A 19,935-nucleotide genomic window follows, 5' to 3' on the forward strand; every position below is an offset into this window, starting at 1 on the left:
AGTAGAGGATAGGAAAGGCAGCAGAACACAACAGACACTAGTATGGCAATATGTGAATCAATGGATGTGTAACTGATGTGATTCTGCAATCTGTATATGGGGTAAAAATGGGAGCTCATAACCCACTTGAATCAAAGTGTGAAATATGATATATCAAGAACTATGTAATGTTTTGAACAGCCAACAATAAAAATTAAAAAAAAATTCACCAAATGGGATAAAATAGAAGCCAATGCTTTGACAATTCTTTTGTTTACCTTGTTTGATATGCAATTATAAAGCATTCCCTCCCTCCACCCTTTACATTTTGAAAAAACAGCAAATAAACAACTTGTTTAATAGGCACTCGGGTACACTATCTTTCCAAATGCATGAACAATTTCCTCAGCTGAAGGCAATATTAGACTTTCAACTGATAACCTGCATCCACATTTGTTTGGGCCAGGAAGGAGTTCTATGATGAATCTCAAATCCCTCTAATTATCTCTTCTCCCTAGTTTCTTCTTATATAATTTCTGTAAGAAGGAAATACAAAAGTAATTACCAAGTCAGGCAAAAAGTAATATAGCTGCTCACCACCAAGCAGGTTGTTTCCAGCAAGTTCCAGCTGAGATCACAGAGAACACACTAGGAAAGTAAGTGATCCTCAACTGTAGAGGAATGTTCAGATCTTGTGAGAGTGTTTTCAGAAATACGCGAATCCCAGATGCAATGCAAAATTTCAATTTCCTTGGTCTAGAAAGGGGATGGAGATTTTTATTAAAGCCCCTCACAATTATAATGTACACCTAGGACTGAAACCACTGTGTTAGGAAAAGCTATGAATTCAGGCTGTTTTGCAAGGAGTTTCAACATCCATAGAAAGAGGGTATTCTAAATAATGATATCTGGTAATCCAATGTAACTCAGGAGAGAGCGAATTAGAAAATGCAGGCAATAGCATATTTAAATTTTAAAAAGATAAAAAGATGGCCTACCTGTGGTAGTAAAATATCTATCCTTTCCACATACCCCCCTGGAATCCTTTCAAATTACTTTTCTTTTAAATTCAGTATAAGCCATCTGTGCTCCCTGCCAAATTCTTAAATATGCACCAGAAATCCATTGCTTTGCAGAAAACTGCCCAGAACTTCTGCTCAGCAGCCAGCTCCTTCCACATGTGGCTGGTCATCCAGAGAACTGGGCAGGAGTTGGGGGACAGTTCTAGAAAACAGCAAATTCTCTGGGCAACACAAAGCATGCTGGGTGAGAGAAGCGGGGCAGGGGTTCAGCATTTCCATCTTGGAAAACAAAGATGGGTGGAGCTGCACAAGGGCATCTCCAAAACGGAACAATATCATGCAGCAGTAACAACAACCATTTTCCCGCAGCCCAGGCTCACCCACAGAACACTTAATACCTGCAAACTGGCTGCTTTTAAAATAGCTGTCCTCTTGATGCCTCATATAGGGAAAAAGTCAGGAATCTCTCAGACTGAGATTTCTGGCCCCCTATTATGCACAGGCCTGTCAGGTTCTGCAGTGGATGTAAAATATAATACATGCCCCTGAGTCTCAAGACAACTGTGATTTTGTCAAAGCAGTGATGTACATACACAGCCCTTAATAGGCAAGCACTGAATGAGCTACACAGACAAAAGATGTTGGAGGTTTGGGGAGCAGGAGACCCGAGGGGGCAGAAGTCATGGAGCAAAAATGAGACCTGATCTTGAAGTGTAGTTAGGATTTCAGTGGATGGAGGAGATAACCAGGCAGCAGCGATCGCTGTGAGCAAAAGCACTCCATCAGGAACAGAGAGAGCCTAGAGGTGGGGGAAGCAGAGGGAGGGGAAAGTGGGGATAGAGTTCAGAGTTGGAGTAGCTTCCAGGGAAGTGACCCTCAACAGGTGCTCCTGTCACAATTTATTAATGGGAAAGTTTTTGTTTTATTACCATTGAGGAAAGCTATTGTTCTCCTAGTGATAGAATACAAATGAATTGAATTGCACAGAGAGGTAGAAAGCAAGTGGGCAGGCCAAATCCACAAGAAAGTTGGTTCACTCTGGAACCTCAGAGGATGTTTCCTCTGAAGTATGCAGGAAGACCTGGCTCTGACACCATGTGCAACCCGTAACAAAAGAAGAAGGGCACCATGCTACCTGCAGCTACTTTTATGGGTGCTGTGAGATTACTTGGGACTGACAGCACCAGGGCTTGTGTTATAGTAACTACTGGCTGGGGCTGTGGGACTCTGAATCTTTTAATCCTTTCAAACATGCAGTATTTCAAAGAACTCTGTAAAAGGAAAAAAAAATCCACTGAAAACTTTCAGATGGGGTGGCTGGGTTCTATCTTATGAGCAATGGGGAGTCAGTAATACTTCAGCAGGAGAATGCCTTTATGGAAGAATTATCTTGCAGCTAAATATGAATTAGCATGAAAGGAAGACAGAGGGTATGCATGAGGGCAAAATTTATTTCAATCTTTCTAAAATTTAATTTTGAAAAATAGGAAAATGCTATATAATTTGTACTTTTGAAGAATGTCCAATATACTGTCATCTACCAACAAAAATATGATCAGTTAAAATTAGTACATGTTGCCCCAGAAGAAAGTATGTATATAGTATTATTTCCCCTTTACATATTTCCTTTCATTCCAACTTTGTAGTATTTCAGCTGTGTCTTTTCTTTTTGTCATATTGCTCAATGCCTATAAAGCTGTTTCATGACCTTGACCTGTATAATGCAGAAAATATGACCATAATGCTGCTTTATCAAGTCATAATGAGGATTAAATGAAATTAAAGTCTATAAATTCCACCTCTTCCTTACAAATATCTGAGGGAATTTTTTTGTTTGGACCTCCCCAGATTTGCGCAAGGAAAATACTTCTTCCAATCCAGGGCAACTTAGAATGTCCCCCCAAATAAGAGGATTATAACTCAATTTCTTATTATGCTATAGAAATCCTAAGAGATGTCTCTAGGGAAATATGCAGTCTAACATAAGGATGATCAAAAACATAAGGAGCTAAGTGACTAGAGACTCATTTAGGGAGTCAATAAATTAAAGCCTCTTTATTGGATGAACTGATACAGCTCCTGGTGGCTCCATTCAGACCTTAGTCACCACCACCTGTCTTCAATGGGAAAATGGCACCTGCCTGATGTACTTTGTAAAATACTAACATCAACCATAAGGAGAGAGGCTTTTGCAACACAGGTTAAAGAAGCAAACCATGGCTGATGGTGTTGCATGACAAAGAATCACACACTTTACACTTTTATTCCCTCTATTGATAACTGTTCATTGCCCCTCACTAAAATGAATGCAATCATCTGGGAACAAGTCTCCTTGTCTCTAAGCTGTGTTCTCTGTAATCTCCTTGAGTTTTTAGAATCACAATACTAAATGGACCAATCTAGACTATTCCTGAACTCAAATATATCTGTGATTCCCCACTACCTTTATGTGAAAATCTGAATTCCTTAGCTTTGCATTTAAGATCCAGAGACCCGCCCTCGAATTTCTTTTCCAACCTTTTCTTTCACTACTTTGCTGGATTCCCATTTCTGGAAGCCATTCCTCCATGATACAGCTAGCAATAACTTCAATAAAAAGGTGTCACAATGTACACAACTACAGCTGTCTGCCCAATGAGCAGCCTTCTAAAATGGTCCTTGATGATCCTGGCCTCTTGATATTCATATTTCGGTGTGGTCCCTTCCCTTTTTAAAAATATTTATTTATTTTTTAGTTGTAGTTGGACACAATACCTTTACTCATTTATTTTTATGGGGTGCTGAGGATCAAACCCAGGGCCTCGCACGTGCTAGGGAAGTGTTCTACCGCTGAGCCATAGCCCCAGTCCAGTCCCTTCCCTTTGATAATTGACTGAACCTTGTCCTTTGCATTAATAAATAGAACATACCAAAATGTATGGAGTTCACTTTTAAGATTGAACCATAAGAGACTGTAGCTTCTACTATGCCTTGTCTACTTGTTTCCATGATGTAAGCAGCCATATTGCAAGATGCTCTATGGAGAGGCCTATTTGCAAGGGACCAAAGGAAGACTTGGGCCACAGCTCCTGTGGTACATAGGCCTTAGTGCAATCACCTGCAAGGGACTGAATCCTGCCCACAACCATGTAAGTGAGCCAGGAAGGGAGGGATCCTTTCCAGTTGAGGCCTGAGCTGACTGTAGCCTTGGGGGAGACTGAGGACCCAGCTAAGTCACGTCTACATTTCTGACCCACAGACACTGTTTATAAACATTGTTTTGAGCCCCTGAGTTATGGGGGTAAATTTTTATGCAGCAAGAGATAAATAATCATCAACCTTGCTAACCGTTCAATTTTTTTAAAAAAAATATTTATTTGGGATTATAATAAGTAATTGTCTCCTCATTTCTAATATTTCTTTGAAAGATTAAAAAGAATGTTTATTCATTTGACAGGGATTTGATGAGAGATTTGTATGTACAAGACACTCAGCAAGATATTCAAGGAGGATGAAAAGCTGAGCAAAACTGGATTCATGCTTGCAAAGTATTGACAGTCTGAACATGGAGATGATACTAGAAAGTGTAAGCACAGAGTAGCAGGATTTGAAAAGGGAAAGTGAGAGAATAGTGAAGGAGATGGCAGTCTATTCAAGACACAGAGAGGGGAAAAAAAAAACCACATAACGAGGTGGCAGATGAGTGCTAGGAGTATGGGAAGAGATTTCCATAAAGCAAAGCGCTGTGGGAATGCAGAGAAGGGAGGGTGACTCCCATGTGGGAGGATCAGGGAAGTCTTGAGGGAAGTGCATTTGATCAGATTATCAGTGGGAATTTTAACATGAAGCACTGGTACAAGGACACAGCAGGGGGAGGTGAGAAACAATTCAAGAAAAACACAGGCTAGAACATATATTTAGAAAATAGTAAGTAGTCAAATCCAAATTAGATGTAGCCCCAATTCAACTTCTCTTTACCTGAATCCCTAAATTTCCAACAGTCACTCCAAAAGCACTTGCAATGAATGAGAGGAAGTATGAGAAAAGAATAAGTCGATTGTCAGGGCCACTTCCAGAACCTCAGAAGGAGCCTGTGCAAATGAAGGGCCCCAAAGTCCCAAGTTCATGGTGCATCTGCCCCTAGTAACAGTCAAGAATCAAGGCTAACACAGGATGAGCAGGATAAGCAACAGGTCTTGTCTTCACCACCATCTCTCTGTACATACAGACACGGCTGAGGGTTCTCCAATTCAGATAACTTTATAGCTCCAATAATAAAACAGGTCTGTAGAATAGTGTGCTTGATATTGCTCAAAGTTTCTGTGAGGATGAAGTTGAAGGTTGTGTTTGAAAGCCCTTTACACTCTAATGCAACGTGTACTGTGTAAATTATACCGCATTATTAATTTTGGAATAGGAAGCTGATCATTGGGAAAGGTTGCACTGCGACTGGCAGAGCTGAGACTCAAACTCAGGGCCCCCACTACAGGGGAAGCATTTCAGAGGCAGCTAGAAGACAGGCTTTGGGTTTAAAACGCAACTCTAAACTTGCTAACTGTATGGCTTGGACAAGTGCCTTTCTTTCTCTGAGCCTCAGTTTTCTCACCCATAAAATGGAATTATAAAATCTATTTTGCAGGCCTTGTTGAGAGATTAAAAGACCTAATACATCTACATGCTTGGCACAGTGCTTGGCACATAGCCCATGCTCAATAAATGAAAGTCACTATGATTTGGTGCCACTCACCTTGAATCAGATAGCAATCAATTCTTATGGCTTGTTGGTCATCATATCTGGTACCAGGCAGTGCTGAGGCAGGATTTAAAATTGGCAGGACCTGTCTTCCACCTATTTTACTCCATTCCATGTGCTTTCCCCCCAGATTTCACCTCCCATGCAGGCACTTCATGTTCAAGTGTTCAAAGCATCCTGTTCTTCACTCTTTTTTTTTTCTGCTTAAATTTCAACTGTGTGTGTTTTCTTGTAGACTCTGCACTCTCCTTTCCAAAATGACATCCAATTCCTTAAGGTATTGCCTCCTAAAGCAGGATGGTGTGTGACCCTACCCAACCCACTCCCCTGAAATATTTTCATCTTATCAGAAAGCCCATAGGCACACAGCTGTCTGCCAAATCATAACGTTTGCTTTGCTTCCTATGGGTCCATCTCTATACCTCCATGCTGAAAGTCTGTAGGACCCAGAAAACCCACAGATTGGATCAGGTCTTCATGAATGAGGAATAAAATCAATTTCCATAACCTCACATAAAAGAATATTTAAAAACCCATGGCTAGCCAGGAAAAAGGATGGTGATCATGAAAGCAGGGGGTGGGGGGTTCCCAAAGAGATGCAGAAATTAAAGCAAAATATTAGGAGGCTAAAAGGCAGATCAAAACTTCCTCTCCAGAAAAACACAGAAAATGACTTTCAAACATACTACAAACAACAGTCATTAAGCAGTGTGGTTCTGGCATAAAGATAGATATATAGACCAATGAAACAGAATGAAGAGTCCAGAAATTTCAATCAGGGTGCCAAGACCACACAGGGAGAGAGTTCAGTTTCTTCGATAAATGGTGTTGGGAAAACTGGATATGTACATGTAGAACAGTGAAGTTGGACCTTTACTTTATATCATATCATAATTCATATATATATCAAACTGAATTAAGCACCTAAACCACAGATCTAAGATTATTAATCTTCTGAAAGGACATATAAGGCTAAAGTCTTTAGGACACTGAATTTGACAATGAGTTCTTGGATATGACACCAAAAGCACAGAAAAAAAATAAGCAAAAGGAACTACAAGGAATTTTAAAACTTCTGTAAGTCAAGGAAAACAAGCGATGCAGTGAAAAGGCAACCTACGGAGCGGAAGAAAATAACTGCAAATCTGATAAGGAGTTTATATCCAGAAGATAGAAGGAACTTCTATAATTCAACAAGAATAAAGCAATCTGATTTTAAAGAGGACAAAGAAAAGGGCTTGAATAAACATTTCTCCAATGAACACAAATGTTCAAGAAGCACACAAAAAGATGCTCAGCATCACTAATCATCAGAGAAAGGCAAATCTAAACCACCTCAAGGTATCACCTCACACCCACCAGGATTACCACTATTAAAAGAACAGAAAATAACAAGTGTTGACAAGAATGTGGAGAAACTGGAACCTTTGTGTATTGGTGGGAATTTAAAATGGTCCAGCTGTTATGGGTTACTCTATGGGGGTTCCATAAAAATTTTATTTCTTTATCTGTCTCCCTGTATGTGTGTATACAAACACACACACACACACACACACACACACACACATATATATATATATATATATATATATATATATATATATATATATATTCCAGCAATCTCACTTCTGGGCACACACATATATTCAAAAGACTTAAAAAAAGAATCTTGAAGAAATATTTGCACATATATGTTCACCATAGCATTACTCACAATAGTGAATAAGAGGAGACAACCCAAATGTCCATCAACAGAAGAAGGGATAAAGAAAGTTTGGTGTATACACTCAATGGAATATTATTCAGCCTTTAAAAAGAAGGCAACTCACATGCTACAATATGGATGAATCTCAAGAACATTCTGCTAAGTGAAATCACAAAAGGACAAATTTTATACAATTCCACTTGCAAGAAGTACAAAAAGTAATGAAAATCAAAGAAACAAAAAAGTAGAAAGATGATTATCCAGGGCTGGGGAAGAAGGGAACATCATTGTTAATGTGTAAAGAATTTCAAAGTTGCAAGACAAAGAAGTTCCAGAGTTCTACAGAGCAATGTGAATAATTAAGACTATTTACCTGCACACTTAAAAGTGGTTAAGATGATGAATTTAATATTATGTGGTTTTTCTACAATGAAATGAAAAAAGTAAAGAGGAGGCACATACATTCAGGTCCATCTGGAAAGGAGACAGAGGTTAGGAAAGGCAGCCATCCTCGATGGGTGTGACATGCAAGATCAGAGCCAGAGCTAAACTCTCAGAAAATAGTCTTCATTTTCCAGAAGATAGCAGCCTTAAAAATGCTTTCTTTTTTTTACGGTAACATATTTGCTAAATAAACAGAATTAATATTTAATTCGAAGTAATGTATATCTTAGAGAATACAGAAAATAACAGGAAGAAAAATCAGAGTCATTTATCATCTCTGTCAAAGGATAATCATTGAAGACTTTTTGGTATATTTTTTTCTGGATATCTCTCTGCCTCTCTGTCTCTCTTTATCTGTCTCTCTGTATGTGTGTGTGTGTTTATACACACACATATATATATATATGTGTTTGTGTGTGTGTGTGCGTGCACATATATATAAACACACATATATATATGCATGCACATATATATAAACATACAAATACATGTATCTTGAAATAGTTGCATTCATCTTGTATAAAAAATTTTTGTAGTCCAATTTTTTATCATGTTATTTAATATCTTTGTAAACTTAATTATAATGGTTTCATAATGTACCTTATACATGTAGTTTATGAGCCTATTTCCAAACTACTGAATATTTAGATGTCTACATTATTATGAACAATTATAAATAACTATATTATTGGATTCTTTGTGCATGTATCTGATTTGGATACAAGGTGTCCCCCAAAAGCTCCTGTGTTAATTCAGGAATATTCAGAGGTGAGATAATTGCATTATGAGAGCTGTAACCTAATCAGTAAATTAATCCATTTGATGAATCAATAATTTGAATGGACTAACTGGATGGTAACTACAGGTAGGTAGGGCACGGCTAGAGGAGGTAAGTTACTAGGGGAATGCCCCTGGGGGTCACACGTTGTACCCCAGCTCCTTGCATAGCAACTTTCTCTCGCTCTGCTTCCTGGCTCTTTTTAAGTGAGCAGCTTTTCTCTGCCAGCCCTTTTACCATGATATTCTGCCTCACCTCAGGCCCAGAGCAATGGATCACGCAGACTATAGACTGAACCTCTGAATCCATGAGCCCAAAATAAATTTTTTCACCTCCAAGATGTTCTTCTCAGGTATTTTGGTCACAGTGATAAAAAAGCTGACGAACACAGAAATTGGTACCAAGAAATAGGGTCATTGTTGTGACTAACGTGACCATGTGATTCAGAAGCTTTTGGAGCTTATTTGTGGAAGGAGTTTGGAAAAGTTTGGATATTCAGCCTGAAGAATCCTTAGAACCTTATAAGCAGAGCTTAATGGGCAATTCTGGTGAGAGCTCAGAAGACCAGAATATCAATAAGAATGTAGACAATAAAGCTTGTGCTCGTGATATTTCAGAAGGGAACAGGGACTCTTGAAAATTGGACTCGAAGTATTCATGTTACATTCTGGCAAAGAAATTGTCTATATTTTTACCGTGTCCTGAGTCTTTAAAAGTGATAGACTAATTAATCTAGTGGAGAAAATTTCAATACAGAACAGAATTCAGACAGTTGAATGGATTTTTCTGGCAGCTTTTAGCCAGGTTTATTTTGAGAATTGGGAGCAGAAATCAGAGAACAAGTAATTTAAAAACAGGCAGCTTTACCAGAGAAGCACAAGTTCAATGGGAGTCAACAAGGTATGGTTGTTGAAGAGATCACCACCACTAAAAAGAAGCTAAGTGCTCTGCCCAGAGACAATAGAAAAGATGGCTTGAGAGCAGCTTAGGAATCAGCAAGACCACACCCATCTCAGGCTCAAGAATATAGTAGTGAAAACTCATTTAAAAGAACTTAAGGGCCCCATGTTCATACAGGGGGACTTAGGAAGTTGTTTCCCCAGGATTCTATTCACCATGTTCATCGACTCAGGTACTCAGAAGCCACTAAGGCCATGGTTCAAGAGGATCTGTATACTGCTTGAGCTGGTGGAAGACCTTGGCATCATCTATGTGGTATGGGCTTTGTAGGAATGCAGGATGCTAGAATTAGAGGGTCATGGAGGCTTCCACCTAGAGTTCAAGGTAAGGCTTGGGAGGCCAGGTAAAGCATAGCAGGGACAGAATTTCTAAAGGAAGAACATGAAGAGGGAGTACATGAAGCTATGAGAATGAAGTTGAAGCTGCAGTGGAGACTCCCAAAATTAAGAGATACCAATAACGTTGAATATCTGCCAACGAAAGCTGCTGGCTGTGGACAGTCTAAGAGAAAGGCCATATGACCTGCAACTAGCAAGTACATAGCGGTACGGCAGCCCAAGTCCTTTGGAGATCATAAGAGGGAAGTCTCACCACCATGTGCCCCGGTTGCTAGATGTAGAACTACAGGATTTCTTGCCCAGGTGGATTTTGATGTTGCTTTGGTCCCATCTCTTCTTTCTAGGCCCTATCTCACACTTTTGGAATGGAAAGTTTATTCTATACCATTATATAGTGGATGTGTATAACTTGCTTTTGATCTTTACAGGGGCTCACAGGCAGGAGTTTGCCTTGAGTCTGAGGTGAGACTTTGGACTTGGACTTTGGGGGCAGTGCTAGAACTATTAAGACTATGGAACTCTTGGAGATGGACTAAATGCATTTTTCATCATGAGATGGACATAAACTTTTGGGGCCCAGGAGCAGAATCTTATGGTTTGGATATGAAATGTCCCCCAATATTTCCTGTGTTAATGCAGGAATGTTCAGAAGGGAAATAATTAGAGTATGAGAGCTGCAACCTAATCAGTGGATTAATCCATTTGATGGATTAATAATTTGAATGGACTTAGTGGTAACTGTAGGAAGAAGAGGCGTGGCTGAAGGAAGCAGATCACCAGGGCCACACTCATAGGGGTTACTTCTTTTCCCCATGGCTCGTTCTTTCTGATTCACATCAGCCATGAGCTGAGCAGCTTTCCTCCACCACCCCCTTCTGCTATAACGTTTTGTCTCACTTTGGGACCAGCGCAACGGAACCTGCAGGCTACAGAATCTGAAACCATGAGCCCAAAATAAATTTTCCTTCCTCTAAGTTGTTCTTGTTAGGTATTTTAGTTATAACAATAAAAAGCTGACTAGAACATCTCTCATTGCAATATTTCCTACGGATGGACTGCTGGACGCAGAATTACTGGATCAATAAATTAAATATTTTGAAGGCCATTACTATAAACTGACAAATTTCTTGCCAACAAAATTATAGAGATTTATCACCTCACCAGAAAATGCAAAATGTTCATCTTCCACACCTCCCCTAGCAATTACTATCATTTTTAAAATAAGAAGATAGAAGAAGACACATTTTTTTTTCTTTTTTGATCAAGGAAGTTTGTGGTTTCTTGGCCAAATCGCTTCAGTATCCATTTCCCCTGAGTCAATCAAGAAGTAAAGACATGAATGGTGTGATTCTACTTTGTGTACAACCAGATATATGAAAACTTGGGCTCTATATGTATAATATGAATTGTAATGCATTCTGCTGTCATATACAACAAATTAGAATAAAAAAGAAATAAGTATTATAAGTAACATCAAGTGCAGCAACAGATATTAATGTTGCAAGAAAGTTCTCAAGAAGTCTTTTGTGACCAACTCTTCAGACACCAGTCAAGGTTCTAGCAGGAACTACACTATGTTCTAGAATGGGAAGTTGAGGAGGGTTTAATAAGTGATTATTTGCAAAGGCGGGGGGGCAGAATTAAGACATGCAGAAAAACAGCACAGCAAGACAGAGCTACAGATTCCCCTTGAAGTTAACACTGGAGAGAGTCCAGGATGCCCAACAGTAGATACAGCCCAACAGGTGGAAGCCAGGAGAACACCCTGACTTCACTCTTCTCCAGCCCTCCTACCAGTGTCTTATGTTAAACAAGCCCAGCCTTAGTCCAGAGGGCAGGACAAGGGAGCTTGGTTGCTATGAACTGAATGTTTGTGCCACCTATATCCCCAAATCCGTATGTTGAAACCTCACCTTGGTGTGATGATCGGATGTGGAAATTTTGGGAGGTAGTTAAACTTAAATGAGGTCATGAGGTGGATCACTCATGATGCAATTCGTATTCAAAGAGAGAAAGAGAGGAGAACAGCGCTCTCTCTCTCTCTCTCTCTCTCTCATACAGTACGAAGGCAGCAGTCAGCAAGCCATCAAACACCAGATCTGCTAGCACCTTGATTTAAACTTCCCAGCCTGCAGAATTGTGAGAAATAAATGTTAGTTCAAACAGCCTGTGGTATTTTGTTAGAGCAGTCCAAGCTGACTAAGACACCAGTAGATGTAGTCATGTGATACAGCCTCCCAGGGCACTAAGGAGGATGTACAGGACACTAAGTGAATCTGTAGGGGCACACTGAAGCCATGCAGCCCAGAAAGCCCACCACAGACAAGCAATGTTTGCAGTATGACAGCATCCTATGCTTCAAAAATCACCACAGTAATTAATCTATCTAGTGTTATTATTTTCTGTGGAATTCTCACACAGCAAATGGAACTATTACCATGTAATCGTTTCCCTTTATTTCAGTAATTTAAAAAGTAAAAACCTTTTTTCTCCTCTAGAGACCAGAGTATATTTGTGGGTTCAATAACATCTTTGCAAAACAGGGGGGAAAAACATTAACTACATCTTTATATTACCCAGGCAGAAGAAAGCACTTTAATAAGCAATTGAACAAACAAACAAAAAACCCTACAGTGTTGAATTTATTTTTTTCAGAAAAAAGCAGGAAATAGTCATGAATGTTTCATTAAAATGCTTCCTAATCATAAATGTATATCTGTGAATTAACAAGTACATGTTTTTACCACTGCAACTCTCTAAGCCAATAAACAACTCTGGAAAATTATATCTAATTCCTCACAAATGATTCAGGAGCCCCACTGAGGCTTTATCACACATTATTTGGTTAAAAAAAAAAAAAAGCATCTACCAACCAGGAGATGTGGAAAACCATAGCAACCAAGGGCAAGACTGGCGAGGTGGTTGAAGGAACGCTAGCAGGGCCGCATAGTCTTGTGGAGCTCTGAGGACCCCTCCCTCACAGCCCACCCCGCTTGACTTGACCTTGCCTTAGACATACTTCTCTCCTTTATAGTCAGGCAGTGAAATGGGCTTTAAGAGTTTAACTGGTCTGGTCCCCTGCTTTCAGACATGTTATGGATGTGTTTTACATAAGGAAAATGAAACCCAGAGACATTGAGTGGCTTGCCAGAGGTCACAGAACTAAGAAAAATAAAGTACTAGAATTAAAGTCCTACTATTCCTAGCACAATGCTTTTACCATCTCCAATTTTTACACAGTCTGGTTCTAAAATGGGATGGAGGAAAGGGGAATACAAATTCCCTACTCACCTCTGACAGCAATAATGGCGTACTGAAGCTAAAATCAATCTATAAAATTGTACTCACTGACAAAGAAAGGTCACTTTTATGGCAAATTAATTTTTTTCAAAAAACATGGTGAAATAGTTCAGGTATTGTTTTTTGTGAATACAGCCAACGAAGACTGAGGGTACTTTTATTCTTTTCAAGTCCTTATAATTGTTAGAAAAAATGTTGATTTAACTAATGATAAATATTTTAAGAACATGAGGGCAGGTGCTCATCGAACAATACCCATTAATCAGACAAAAATCACATATCCATAAAGAACAAGTGCAAAGTCCTCTACTTAGAGAAAACAAGAGCTTGATTGATATACAGCTTGGTGCCACTTGTCATTGTGATTTGTGTCATCATCATCTACTCTCAATCTCATGGGAGAAAGAATTCCCAAATTCTTTCACAGACCTTAATGAATTAACCTCAACCTGATCCCTAGTTCAACATGTCCTGGGATGTTAAATAATGTTGGTCAAGGGCCATCCCTACTAGATAAGTCTGGTATTTCCATTCTTTTGTGAACATCAATACAGATTTCCCAGGCCCTGCACCTCAGAGCATCTGAATCAGTGTTCTGGGGTAGAGCCCAGAATGACTGACTCAGAATCCATGGGATTCAAGGCCTGGCAGATACTTTATTGTGAAAAATCTTCCCTGTATGATTCTAAAGCATAATAAAGAGTGATAAATGCCTTAATGGACAGGCATAAATCTACCCACACCATCAGAGGGATACATTGGAGCAGCAACCATACTAAATGACTATTTGAATAAAGATTCCATCCATGCCCACAGTAACCTCTCACTGGCTTTCCAATTTGGATAAGTACTAAATTTGCTCTTTAGGGTAGCTGTTGAGTGTGTTTAAATATACCATGGAGATTTTATGCACAACTCTCATGCATCTCTTATTTTTTCATATATTCACAAATCACCTTTATGAACACTTGTTTCACCCTAAATAATGAAAATGTACATTAAAGCAAGAACACAAACCAACCAACAGCCTCAATTTTAAAAAGGATATAATTTTGTCCTAAGAACCTTTCTGTTCCCTCTCTTTTCATGTGTTAAAGTAAATTTGAATCTATTGACAAAATCTTGGGTTGAATTAAGTGAAATATAAAAGAACTCACCATTAAAATTAAAATAACATCCGTGGTAGACTCCAAACTCCATATAAGATGAGAACAACCTGGCATTTCAAGAAATAGTTTCCCAAAGAACAAATCACCAAGCATGACATCTTAAAAACTTCAGAGTACAAAATGTCAACACCAAAAGGAATGGGTTGGTGCAAATGGAAAACAAGTGGGTCCTGAGAAGTAAAATCTGATTCAAACAAAACAAACTACGGCAAGATTTTGTATTTCACTGAATAACTGCACTATGCTTATGTGTTCATTTCCTCTTTTTTCTTTTTCTCCTACAGATTCATCCTTTCTACTTTTTACAAGTCCTAACAGTGAGCTCCAAGCATGTCATAAATTATACAATGCAAATAGTGTAAAATCCTATACTCACCAGGAGATCCAGAGGGGTAATCATGCATTCCTCAGTTTTAAATACAAAAGAATAAATGATGACAATTGCAAAAACATCTCAGTAGAACTGGACTCTAACCTCTGCTGCCAAGGAAGGGAGTGGGGACATTGGGATGGGTGTTAGAAAGGACGAAGGTAAAACTAACTCATCATTCTATAAATGGAAAATCCCAGTCCAGTGGAAGAGCAATGTCATATTTACTCCAACTAAATTTAGATCAAATCCTCCCTTGTCTAGCATGCCAGAACAGCAAGCTGCCTCTCGAAGAACCAAAATAGAATGGTTGAAGTGTTAACAGACCAATACAGAAGTAGCTCTTTGCTGCAGAAACTTGAAAACAGAACCAGCATCATTCATTGTGTCTGTGTGGCAACATATGCATAGGGAAAGGAACCCACCTCATCTCCCTAGATGCTGTAACTATATTGTTTCTCCTCATTAAAGATCAAGTGATATAAAAGGCCATGATATTCAGGTAGGTCTTGTAGAATGTTTCCAGTTATCCCTGCAGTTCACAAGCCATGGTGAACCTGCATTAACTATGGCTTCTTCTGAACAAACTGAAGTAAGAACAATTGTGGATGAGGAATATAATTAGAATTCTGTCATAATGGAAAAGTTTATATAAACCAACAGTTTCTAACTCTCCCAACCCCCAAAGCTTTCTCAACACTCCTAAAAAGCAGCAAATGACTCATTTGTATTTCATACCTTCTCCCTTCTTTTACTCTGCCTCACTGTCAGCAGAATAATGCTCAATATATGACTGACAGGAAGGAGAAAGAGGAGCAATAGGATTCTATATCATTTCTATCCTAGGATTATCTACTAAAGACTCAATATCTGGCTGGAGAAAAATGGCCCCCATCCAGTTTTCGGCTGCTCCCAACATCTTGGAGCCATCGGGGATATCCGAAATTCAACATATCTAAATCTTCAGTTACCACTTATTAAGGTTTGAATATGAGGTATCCCCCCAAAGTTCCTGTGTTTATGCAGGAAGGCTTAGAGGCAAAGATTATGAGAGCTGTATCCTGATCAGTATATCAATCCATTTGATTAACTGATGGGTTAATAAATTATTAGATTATGAGAGCTGTATCCTAATTAGTATATCAATCCATTTGATTAACTGATGGGTTAATAAATTGCATAGACTAATTGGGTGGTAAGTGTAGCAGGTGGGGCATGGCTAGAGGAAGTCAGATCACTAGGGGTGTTACTTTGGGTTTTATCTTTTATCCCTGACTTCTTCTCAACTCTCTTTCTGCAGAGCAGCTTTCCTCGTCCATGCCCTTCTACCATGATGCTCTGCCTCATCTAGAACCCACAGCAATGGAGTCAGCTCACCTCAGACTGAACCCCTGGAACTGTGAGTTCAAAATAATTTTTCCCTCCTCTAAGTTGTTCTGGTCAGGTATTTTTGTCACATCGGTGAATACCTGACTAACACACCACTGATCATCTAGAACACATCCCCGTTCCAGCCTCCCTAGTCTGTCAGAGGTACCATTCATTACATCATTAAGACCTCGGTGTTATTCCTGACTCCTTATCATGACACCAAGTCACAACTAGTCTCCAAGTGGCTTCAATTGCTTCTCCTTCAGAATGTCTCACAAGGTTCCTTTCTTTTCACTTCCATTGTTTGGGATGAGCTTAAAGAATGAGCAGGAATTATCTGAGCAAATGTGTTTGGAAAGCATTCTAAAAAACAGAAGAGTCTGCATAAAGATGCACATATGTAAGAACCTGGCCCACTGGGAACTACTGGTGACCTGACAGTGCTGCAGTCCAAGTGGCCAGAAAGGAGGTAGGAAAAGGCTTCAACAGAGAGGACTGCAGGTCCCCAAGTAGGAGCTTGGACTTTTTCCAGCAGGCCAGTGTTTTATAGACTTCAAGAATCTGACTAATGCCTACCCACATACCACTTATAATATTCTTATTTGCTTAATAGTTTTTCTGTGAATTGACTTATTTTTCCATATTATTTTTTTTAACATTTATTTAACATTGCCTAAGAGTTAAGTTTAAGTCTGAAACATTTTCCTGTGGAAATTTTCAAATATACATAATAGAGACATTAACATGCACTGTGGGGCTAGGATGTGGCTCAGTGGTAGAGCCCTTGCCTAGCATGCTTGAGCCCCTAGGTTCAATCCCCAGCACCACACAGAAAAAATGTGCTATAGTTTGAATCTGAAATTTCCCCAAATACTTATGTGTTAAAGTCTTGGTCCCCAACATGGCACTATTGGGAGGTGGTAGAAACTTTAAGAGGTGGGGCCTGATGGAAGTTTTTAGGTCACTAGGGGTGTACCCTCAAAAAGGATTATGAGACCCTGAACTCTTTCTCTCTTTTTCGTTTCCTAGTCACAAAGTAATCAACAGATTACTCCTCCATATGCTCTTTCCATGATGTGCTACCTCATCACAAGCACAAAACCAATGGGTCAATCAGTCATGGACTGAAACCTGCAAAATTGTGAGCCAAAATAAACCTTTTCTTTATATAAGTTAATCTATCTCAGGTGTTTATTATAATAACAGAAAGCTGGCTAACAGTATAATAAATCTACATGTGTCCAATACAACAAATATCAACCCATGTCCAAAGGTGGTTCTTTTATGTACTCCCTTAGCACCGTCACTACCTTCACCATTATACACTTGAGCACCTTTCCACTAAGTTACTATAAGTAAATCGCATTCACTCATGCTTTCATCTCTATGGTCAGATGCATCTCTAAAGGACAATAACTTTTTCTTAACTAAAATAAACTAAAACGGAATAACTAAAATCCCATTGTCACCCCAAGAAAGTTAATAGTAGTTCTTATGATATATTCATCTAATGTTTAAGACATTAAAATTTTATGTCACAGCCATATATGAAAAACTGAAAGAATTTGTCATAAATTTTTAAAAGAAAACAATATTATTAAAACTGTGGCATGATATAATTAATTTTGGAACACTGACCTTGAGGCCTGTTCTCCTTATTACAAATGGAGATTAGAAAGTGTTAGGTATATTATTCTTACCCTGATTCTTCCTCATTGTCAAATGTAGAAGACAGTAAAGATTATTCAACAAGAAATACATTTCTCGCTTATCATTAATGCCATGCCTACATATCACCTAAATCATCTTTCATTTAATCAGGAATATTTGTCCTGCACTTTCAGAGAGACAGGAATAAGAAATCATCTAAGAATTATAGGACTGATGGAATTCATAGTTTGGAAAAATTGCTGAGGCAGTAGCAAGAACAGGAGTGAGCTATGATAGAGTTATGATAAAAGAACAGACAGGCTCTTAATGTGTGCCACGACTTACTGCGTCATCCCATTACTTCCCGAGAGTGAGCTTGGTTTGAACAGGATAGTTCTACTAGTGCTCCAATAGGGGAACATACATAGTCACATGCCCTTGACCAAGAATAGACCTCCTCCATAAGGAAGGTGGTTCTCTTTGATGTCACAGCCTCAAGGGGTGGAGGAAGAAGGGGACAATACTCAGGCAACCAGATCAGCTGAATCAAACCTGTTAATCAGTGAGGTGGCTGATTCATTGCCGGGTGGCCCTCACATCCCACATCATCATTTCTTGAATGTTCACTGTCACCCAAACTATCCCCCTCCTCTCCAAAGCCAGTCTTCCCTCAAAGGGACTCCAGTGCCAGGCCTCAGGTTCTCCTTCCTCATGAGCACTCTCTTCTGTGAATAAATTACCAAGCCTTCAAGAAATGCCAAAATATGACATTTTCCAGAATGCTGCTCACTCTCCCACCCCCACATGCAGACATTCAAATATCCTCCATGGCTCCCCTTTCACACAGAGAGAACTTCACATTCTTTGATGTGCGATTTGAGACTCTCCTGGATCTGGCTCTTCCTGATCTTTTCAACTTTATTTCCTGGTATTCTTCCAAAGACCTTTGCTTTAGGTTACTGGATCTCATCACTGTCACTCAAACATGCTCAGGCACAAAATCATCTATGGCCACCTAACACAGTTTAATACCATACTATGGTTTGACTATTATGTTGATAGTCTTGTTTCACCTTCCCAATGCAAAAGCTGAAAAAGTCTCATCTCTAGAATCCCTGATATTAGAATATGACAGGGTAACTTACCATTTAAGTCTTGTTCTCTGGTCTACAGAGTGTATGATCTCTCTGAACTCCTCAATAAACTCCTTTTGTACAAACTAGCTAAACTTGATTCTGTCGTAGGCAACCAAAAACTCTTACTGATACACTGACCCTGTTCCTTTACAAAGTTAATATCTTTTGTATGCAATGACCTCCTCAGTCTTCTACTCTTGGCCACATCTGACCCTTCTATCAAGTTGTACTTTGTCCAAGCTTTCTTCCCTAGTTTTCCTCAAACACTCTTTTCAAACCCATGCATCTTATTCCTTGTATCACTCCTGGAGAATTTAATAAATGCTTCTCTATTTTGTATTTATCATCTTTGCCATATCCTATTTCTACCACTTGAATACAAGTCTCTGTATTTTGCACTGCCTCAGTAGTTAATAAGCTCCTTCTATGAGTAAAGTTCTGTGCTGAATGTCACTGATACTAAGCTAAGGAAAAAAAAAATCCTTGTCTTCCTCTACACACAGACCAGTGGGGAAACTAAGTGAATAAACAAAGAGAAACAAAACAACATTTGCTAACAGAGAGTCTACGATTTCAGGTGGAGGAAGAATCCTCTCCCTGGTAGGTTATGGAAAGGTGGGGTGGATAGAAACAAAGCTTTAAGAGATTGGGGGGCTCATCAGGAAGGCAGAGAGGAAGGAGAATACATACTGTTTCTTAAATTCACAGCCCTCAAATGTGGCTTGTTCCCCAAACATTCCTTGTGCTGAAACAATTTTTTCCTTGAAGAGAGGCAATACATGTGTCTGTAATTTTCAACATAAATTTTTGATCAGATACTCATAACAGAAAAGGAAGAAATAAAAAGAAGATAAAGCTGAAGTGTATTTTTCCAAATCAACACAGCTTTATTGAGCTCTTATTATGTGAAATATGATTTAGTACTCTCCCTGCCTTCAGGGTCCAGAATTTGTTTAAATGCAGTCTGCCTTGGGAGATATA

General features: G+C 39.1%; 1 protein-coding gene across 2 annotated transcripts in view; it reads right to left on the reverse strand.

The window, feature by feature from the left end:
- Window positions 1-19,935, reverse strand: part of Slc35f4 (solute carrier family 35 member F4) — a 249,734-nt gene that overhangs the window by 206,615 nt on the left and 23,184 nt on the right. The window contains exon 1 of one of the 2 annotated variants that reach the window (XM_015480925.2): window positions 14,804-15,451. The exons of the other annotated variant lie outside the window; for it this stretch is intronic. Coding sequence (XP_015336411.2) covers window positions 14,804-14,831 — 28 coding nt within the window. The 5' untranslated portion in view covers window positions 14,832-15,451. Of the gene's footprint in view, window positions 1-14,803; window positions 15,452-19,935 lie in introns of those variants that run through there. 2 annotated transcript variants of the gene reach the window in all.

The sequence above is a fragment of the Marmota marmota genome, unplaced genomic scaffold, assembly GCF_001458135.2.
Source record: "Marmota marmota marmota unplaced genomic scaffold, marMar, whole genome shotgun sequence".
NCBI lineage: Eukaryota > Metazoa > Chordata > Mammalia > Rodentia > Sciuridae > Marmota > Marmota marmota.